At 48.8% G+C, this 7,913-nt stretch overlaps 1 protein-coding gene across 3 annotated transcripts; it reads left to right on the top strand.

Moving 5' to 3' along the window:
- Positions 1–384: 384 nt before the first annotated feature.
- On the top strand, positions 385–5,409 carry PIM3 (Pim-3 proto-oncogene, serine/threonine kinase). 3 transcript variants are annotated; one of them, XM_021555223.3, is made up of 6 exons: positions 385–936; positions 1,274–1,383; positions 1,527–1,577; positions 1,855–2,218; positions 3,473–3,649; positions 3,810–5,409. In XM_021555223.3, exons 1-6 carry the CDS (start codon positions 855–857, stop codon positions 3,992–3,994), a joined length of 969 nt encoding a protein of 322 aa, XP_021410898.1. In that variant the 5' UTR covers positions 385–854; the 3' UTR covers positions 3,995–5,409. The 3 variants fall into 3 exon arrangements, with proteins under 3 accessions (XP_021410898.1, XP_077639552.1, XP_031363789.1); XM_077783426.1 differs by having other exon boundaries at positions 385–991; positions 1,227–1,383; XM_031507929.2 differs by lacking the exon at positions 385–936 and having other exon boundaries at positions 1,067–1,383.
- The last annotated feature ends 2,504 nt before the right edge of the window (positions 5,410–7,913 follow it).

Below are 7,913 nucleotides of genomic sequence, written 5' to 3'. Positions count from 1 at the left end.
CCGCGCAGCTGCGTTAACGCACACGGGAGAATCTCCCCCCACTTTTTTTTTTTTTTTTTTTTTTTTTTTTTTTTTTTGCCGCTAATGTGTGATGCGTTCCTCTCAGACGATGTGTAACTCTGCGCGCCAGTTACTACAGAACAAGTAGTTCCCAGCCCCCCGCCCTCCCCGTGCCCGCCCGTGCGGTGGGGCGGGACAGGGCGCTGCAGTCACGGCCGCCGCCCCGCGGGGGCTCCGGCGCAGAGGGGAGGGGGCGGCGGGGACGGCGGGGAGAGGTGTTTCCCCCCTCCCCCGCGGAGGGATATTCTCGGCGCCCTCGCCGCACTCTGCCCGCACCAAAATATTGGGAGTTAAGAGGCAGCTCGGCGGCGCCGCCGGCTCAGAAGCGCGCGGGCAGCTCGGCGGCGGCGCGGTCTGTTCTCCGCCCGCCACGGCTCCACTGCGGCGCCCAGCCCGCTCCTGCCACCGCGGCCCCCGCAGGGGCGGGCTCCACGCGCGGAGCCGGAGCCCCCGGACTTGTCTGCCTCCGCGGAGGGCTATAGTTCTGCCTGTGCCTGCCTGCGCCCCGAGCGGCTTTCGCCGGCTGGAAGAAGAAACGCGGGAGCGGCGCGTTCGCTGATTGCGTTTCTCCGGAGGACTTTGTGCGACCGACACCTGGACTGCTGCCGGCGGGGACGGGCCCCCAAGGACTTCGTGGGTTCCAGCTCCCGGCCGAAGAAGGAGCCGCGCAGAAGCTTTCGGCGGCCCGCCGCCCTCCGCCGGCTCCGGAGAGAGGAGAGCCGCGCCGAGCCGAGAGGACGCCGGCGGAGCTGCCGTGGGGAACTAACTCGACGTTTTTCCCCCCGCCTCGGAAGATGTTGCTTTCCAAGTTCGGCTCGCTGGCGCACATCTGCAGCCCCAGCATGGACCACTTGCCGGTGAAGATCCTCCAGCCAGGTACGGAGCTGGGGTGTCCCTGCCAGCGCTGCGCCGGAGGGCGCGGACCGGCCCTGCGTTACCGGAGCGTTGGGCTCGGCGGCTCGCAACTCCCGGAGCTGCGTTTGGTTTTTTTTTAATTTTTTTTTTAATTGAGAAAGATTGATTTTTTTTTTTAAATAAAGCCTTGGTCGGAATCAAGGCAGCGGAGACAATATGGGTCTGCTAGGCAGAGCGTTTGTGGGCTTTTTCTTACATTACTATTTTTTATTATCATTATTACTATTATTAGTACTATTCGGTCACCGCAGCGCGGCTGCGGACACTAACGCGCGTTTTTCCCCTCTTGTTTACGCAGTGAAAGTGGAGAAGGAGCCGTTTGATAAAGTCTACCAGGTGGGCTCCGTGCTGGGCAGCGGGGGCTTCGGCACCGTGTACGCAGGGAGCAGGATCGCCGACGGGCTGCCGGTGAGGCGCGGGCGCCGGGCGGGGGCGGCGGGCGGGAGCGCGGCGCGGGAAGCGGCGGGCGCGGCCGGCCCGGCCCTCGGCGGCGGGGCGCGGGCTGAGCCCGCCCCGCCGCTCACGGCGCCTCCGTTCTCCGCGCTCCGCAGGTCGCCGTGAAGCATGTGGTGAAGGAGCGGGTGACCGAGTGGGGCACCATTGTAAGTACCGGGGGGGGCTCCGGGGGTGCCGCGGGGCTCCGCCGCGGCGAGGCCATTGTGTGGGCGGTGGGGCCCGCCCCGCTGGCGCGGCCTCTGCGTCGGGAGGGAATTTGGCGGGGGTTCGCCGCCGCAGCGCCGCGCCCGCCCCTCGGACTGCGGCAGAGGGGGCCCGCCGGCCGCGCCCTCCTCCCCGCCCTCCCCGCCTCCCTCCCCTCAGCGAGGGGGTGCCCCGGGCCGCGCCACCCCCCTGCTGACCCGCGCCCCTTTTTCTGCCCAGGGTGGCATCATGGTGCCCCTGGAGATCGTCCTCCTCAAGAAGGTGGGCTCCGGCTTCAGAGGGGTCATCAAGTTGCTAGACTGGTACGAGCGGCCCGACGGGTACCTCATCATCATGGAGCGGCCCGAGCTGGTGAAGGACCTGTTCGACTTCATCACGGAGAAGGGTGCCCTGGACGAGGAGACGGCCCGCGGGTTCTTCCGGCAGGTGCTGGAGGCGGTGCGCCACTGCTATGGCTGCGGCGTGGTGCACCGGGACATCAAGGACGAGAACCTGCTGGTTGACCTCCGCACAGGAGAGCTGAAGCTCATTGATTTTGGCTCGGGGGCCCTCCTCAAGGATACAGTCTATACCGATTTCGATGGTACGTGACCCCCGCCCTAGCCGTGCCCCTCCCGGGGTGATGCCCTCCCTAGAGCTGCCGCTTAGCCCCTTTCCAATGACTAGTCACAGCCAGCACAGCCCCTGATGCGGGGGTTCATATCAGGTCTATCGGCAGTGGAAACCTGTGGACCCGAAGCCGCTTAGGGGTGTTCAGTTGCGTAGGAAAGAAGCGATTCCAGGCAGTGACGCAGCAGTTTATGTTTCCCTGTCTTGGAAAAAGCGGGGTTTTTTTCCTAGAGGGCGATCTGTTTACATGGAGGTTTTGCCAGTGTCGGATGTTTCCATGTGTGGATATGCAGTTTTTATATGCGGTGGTTTTTTTTTAACTCGGAGTGGTACCTCCCCCGCTCCCATTCTGCCAGTGTCCTGGAAATCCCGCATTGCAGATTTTAAAGCGATGGGGACAAATACACTCCCTCGAAATTACTTGCTACAGCGGCTGGGGTCGTTGCTTTGGAGGTGGGAAAGCTGAACATAAGCCAGCATGTGACCAGAGGGAGCATTTCCCCCAGTCCTTGGAGAGCGACTGATGTAACACCGGGGTCTCGCCCCCCGCGCCCCCAGCTGCCGCACTCACATCTGTTTGTTGTGAAACTCGAAGCCCTGCCGCACGTGACCTCGGCATCACGAATTCCCCGTTTTGTTTGGTATCCAAGGAGCCCTCGGACACTGAAGGGAGGGGAAGGGGGGGCAAGTTGGGAAAAGCTGCTGCATAGAAGCCCCGGGGGAGGCTTTAAAAACATAGAAATCGTAAGCGGCCCTATTTTGTTTACTGCCCTGTGGAATTGGATAAAGCAGATTAGCCCCGTGTAATGCGGGCAGACCTGAGTTTCACCTTGTCGCCCTCTCCTCCTCCCTGCCAGCCCCCTTTGTCCTTTTGTGTCTATTTTTGGTGTGATGCTGCAGACGCCACGTGGTCAGTGAAAGGGAGCTTGCCTCAGTAAACAGTCAGCTGATGGGGCTGTGTTATTCCTTGCAACAAAATAGAACAACCGGATGGGCCAAGTCTGTTGATGGTGTAACCCTGCAGATGACCTGAAATTACATTGCTAATGGCTTTGGCTTGTGAAAAATTTAAAGCTGTTTAGTTTTCTGGGTTTGGTGATGGGTTTTTTTAATTCCTAAATATCAGGTTTTTGAATTTAATTTAGCTCTGCCAGAAGGAGCTGAACAATGGGGAAACACTTTAAACCTCTACTCTAATTGTGCTGGGTTGTTTTTTTTTTGCTTTCAGGAACGAGAGTATACAGCCCTCCAGAGTGGATCAGATACCACAGATACCATGGGCGGTCAGCAACAGTATGGTCTCTGGGAGTTCTGTTATATGACATGGTTTGTGGAGACATCCCTTTTGAGCAAGATGAAGAAATCTTGAGAGGGCGATTATACTTCAGGAGGAGAATTTCACCTGGTAAGTTCTACAGAAGTCAAATGGGATTTTTGGTTTTGGGTTTTTTTTTTTTTTAATGGTCTTGTACATGAGAGCTTGTGTGGGTGGATTTTTGTTACTGAGGTTTTTTGGGGTTTTTTTTACTTTTTTAGTCTAATATGGCTTTCTTTTTGTGTTACAGAATGTCAACAGCTGATCAAATGGTGCCTTTCACTGAGGCCTTCAGACAGACCAACACTTGAGCAGATTTTTGACCATCAATGGATGCACAAATCTGAAGTAGTGAAGTCTGAGGACTGTGACATAAGGCTACGGACCCTTGATACTGATGTATCTAGCACAAGTTCAAGTAATGAGAGTCTGTGAATTACTAAGGACCTCGCACTGGGAGGGGGAGCTTCAAGCAGAAAGACCACAGTGCTGCTGCCAATACATAGGAGGGGCTAGAAAAATGCATTCATTATTCTGTAGTTGAATCTTTGTCTGAGGGACTTGATTTTGTTTTCCCCCTTTGCTGGTTTCTGCTTTGGAATGAGAGATTTCCTTTGGAAACGCTGATTTTTGGGAGTTGCAGGCCAGTACTTAGTCAAAGACTGACCTTATTAAGAAAGCAGTGACCTCTTGAATACATGGTAAACTTTTTTGCTCTCATAGAGCCTGGACTAGATTTTATTTGCTTTTGAGTGCCTTTTTGAAAGCTGCTTCAGTGGGACTTTCTTTTTTGAGCTGTCTATGTCCAAAGAAGATCCAGTTCATTATAGGAATTTGCTCCCTTTAGACTCAGTGCTGGAGGAAGCAGCTCCTATGATGCATTGGAGAACCTGTTCGGTGATTGAATGAAGTAGTCCCATCCACTGGTGATGGAATACTTGAACACAGACATTTCACTCCTGCCCCCCTGCCCTTTACAAATCCAACCCACCTCTGCTGCTCAAGATATTTCCTATAGCCTGCACAGAAATATGAACAGGTATATCGGCTTCTTTATCAGAAACATTTATTCATGTTTCCTTTTATCATCTCTACCATTGGGCATGAGAAGCCCCTTTCTCAACTCCCCCCGGCCTTTTGTCACCCTGCGAGTCTTAAAGTATGTATGGGCATGTTGAATGCACAATCAATGCAATATTCAAGGACTTCTACTTTTTTTTTTTCCATACCTGTATAATGTGTTTATGTAAACTCGGTTTTTCCCGTGTACTATACAGTTATTTATTGTTTGGATTTTGGAAGACCTCCACAGTTTTCAACTGTGGCTATTTATTTGGTTAATTTATTTGGTTAGAGTTATTCAACACTGTGCTTTCTCCTCCTTCTCCCCATGGGAATTCTAGTGGTTTGCCCATGGCACTTTTTTTTCTGCATTCCTGTCAACTTTTGGTTACAAAAAAAAAATAAAAATAAAAAAAATTTCTGACCTTACCAGTTTTTTGTTGGAAGATGGGAAATTGTTGTACAAAGTCTAATTTAAGGGAAATAGAATGACTTTTTAAAGTTAGTCAGTATGCCTTTTGTCTGGTATTATTGTACCAGAAGTGTAAAGTAATGCTGTTTGGAAGGGTTTTAAATTATTGACATTGTACAGTCTCCGTGCATTGGCTCTGGAAGGTAGAGTGGCAGAGTCATAAACCTTAATTTATTTTAATAGCTGTGTTTCTGTGATCTGGTTGCATTTATGCAGCTTGGATTTGGATTTTTTTTTTCTTCTGTTTAACGGTGTGAAATGTATGGAGATCATATTTTTTATACAGGTATTTCAATTAAACTTTTTGTATATAACAGTTCTGTGTTTGTGTACATTCTGTTACCATCTCAAGCCTAGTTAAAGGCTTGCAGCAGCTGATCCAAAGTTAGGAGAAGGTCTATGCCATTAAGCAGTGACCATTTTTAAAGAATTAAGCAATCCCTTACCTGAGCTCTATCTACTCCTCAATCACTGCGTTTGATGTTGGACTGAAGAGGGAGTACAATACAACAGCACTAATGGCCTACATAAAAGGGAATTGGCCCTGTAATTGTGGGACTTTTACCTCTGTAAACACTGAATATCGGCGTACTTTTCCTTAAGTATAACAAGGAAGGAGTTCTGTAGCTGCTTGTGGTTACTGTTTTCACAGTTGATATGTTTACTTTCCATTACATTCAGTTTCCTTCTTCCCACTTACACCTTCCTTCTGGGACGGATGAGGACTTCCGTGCCCTTACGGTAAGGGGACAGCATTCTTGGGGATCAGGGTGACTGTTTTCCTTCAGCTCCCTTAGATTATCAAAGACCAGTGTGATACGGGGGAGTATGTGCCATTCTCACCTACAGCAAAAGACGAGAAATGTCCTCAGCATGGCATTTATCTCAGCACGTTGGGAGTCAAGTCCTGCAGATTAACAATGTCATCCTCGTTTCTCTGTAGCCAAAGACTTACCTGACTTGGGCTTGTTGTGGGGGTGGTAGTGATTATTACAAGGTTTAACTACTGCAGAGATCTATGAGGTTTATTTAAAGATGTGTTCAGTCATTAAAGGTGCTTTGTAGTTGTCACAGTAAAGGGCTAGGCTTAGAATCTTAATGTTATTTCCCTTTCTGAGGATCTTTCTGCCAGCTCATCTGCTATTATTTTGGTTCCTTGTGGGTAATATCTCGCTGGCATCACATCAAGCTCCTGATTCTAACTAGTTTAGACTCAAAATGCCAATAAATAGCAGGAAGTAAATCTGAAGAAAAAAAGACCGTTTTTAGTCTGTGCCCTTTTCTGATGACATGGAGGGAAGTGTGTAGCCTTTTCTTGTCTGTAAAAAGGAAGCTCAAATTACTCTAGTTGTGGGGGGGAAGCCCTAACCACACTTCTGGCCATCAATTCATTTTCCATATTTTTTGATTTTGTTCCTTTTTTATTTTAGACTTGTTTCCCCAGTTTTTAATGCAAATCTGTAAATATGCTAAACCTAGTCCCTGAAAAGCTCAGTTCCCTATTGTTGGAACTCTAGTCACAGAAATAAAAGATTCTACAGTTGAGATTGCTTAGAAAAATCACAGTGTCATATGAGAAGAAGACTTAAAAGTGAATATTTAGAGTTTTGCTTTGGAATGAGAAATTCCTTTTGCTTAAGAAGGGAGGATTCAGGTATGCTACAGGAGAGATGATCCCAGCACCTAGTGCGCTTCTTCAGGGAAACATGTTTCTAACCACAAGAGGTCCCTGGAGAAATTCCAGTAGCTGACAGTAATTAACATCTTCCACTCCAGTGATTTCACATGTTCACAGCTGCTCAGAGGGATGGCAGCAGGGCTGTATGGGTGAGCTTCAAAGGGCTACCAGAAAAGCGATTCTGAAAACACATTTGTAAAGCTATTGTTGATTGCTGAGCCGGGGACTTTCAACATTTCCACAAGAGCTGATGTTACTTTCCTTAGCTTCATGGAGAATCAGAGTTGAAACGCTCTGTTTTGAAACATAAAAACTAGGTTTTCACCTTTTGCTACTGAGGCAAAATGCATTAAAAGGATAAAGGTCAAAAGGACACGGGCACGAGTGCTGACTCCCCTCTGGGATTAGCTCAACATAAAAGGTGTGCTTTCAGTGCTGCACAGGCAGCTTTGGTCGTGAAACTCCCCTGTACACTAATAGAATCCATGTGGCTGAAACACCATATACTGAAAGTAATGATTTGTAAAAATAGCTTTTCATTACAGTTGAAAGTTGGAAAATTATGTGTTAATACAGTTCCAATTAGCTGAATGTTTCTGCCAAAATGAGGAAGTCGGTGACAGCTCTTGGTTTCTCTTGTGCTTCTATCTGGTACTAATACCATTAAATGTTACTTCTCTGGTATCCTCATCTTCATACTCTCTCCCCACTAGGTTGGTTTTCAACAGCACAAAGCTTGAAAAATAAAATTCAGCAGGTCATTCAAAACACTTTAAAACAACTAGTTTAAATCAGGGCCTGTTTTAAGCTTGAAAATTTGGTTTAACAATACTCATACCTATGCATGTATGTCTGGTAATGGCTTCAAAATACATATTTTAAATAAATTCTAATACTGAAATATCTTTAACAATGTAGTGTTTTGTGTAATTCATATCCCGAGTAAAGCTCATTTCGCTGAGTGCATAAGCATGCACTCTCTTCTTTTTTTCTCTCTTTCTGTTAACTGAGCTTATATTTACTGAAGCAGCCGAATAAGAGCCCTTTGCAAATAACTATTGAAAGATGTTAGGAAGATTAACTAGGGTGTGTTCCCACCAAACACTTATGGTTCTCTCTCAGTGGTTTAGTGACCTCTGTTG

This window comes from Lonchura striata, chromosome 5 (assembly GCF_046129695.1).
Source record: "Lonchura striata isolate bLonStr1 chromosome 5, bLonStr1.mat, whole genome shotgun sequence".
NCBI lineage: Eukaryota > Metazoa > Chordata > Aves > Passeriformes > Estrildidae > Lonchura > Lonchura striata.
Note: the sequence above shows the minus strand (reverse complement) of the source record. Positions and strands in the feature narration are given on the sequence as shown.

Coding starts and splice junctions, on each gene's coding strand:
- PIM3 (XM_077783426.1), top strand. CDS start 855: ATGTTGCTTTCCAAGTTCGGCTCGCTGGCGCACATCTGCAGCCCCAGC. Junction 2,219..3,472: donor AGTCTATACCGATTTCGATG/GTACGTGACCCC, acceptor TTTTGCTTTCAG/GAACGAGAGTATACAGCCCT. Junction 3,650..3,809: donor CAGGAGGAGAATTTCACCTG/GTAAGTTCTACA, acceptor TTTGTGTTACAG/AATGTCAACAGCTGATCAAA.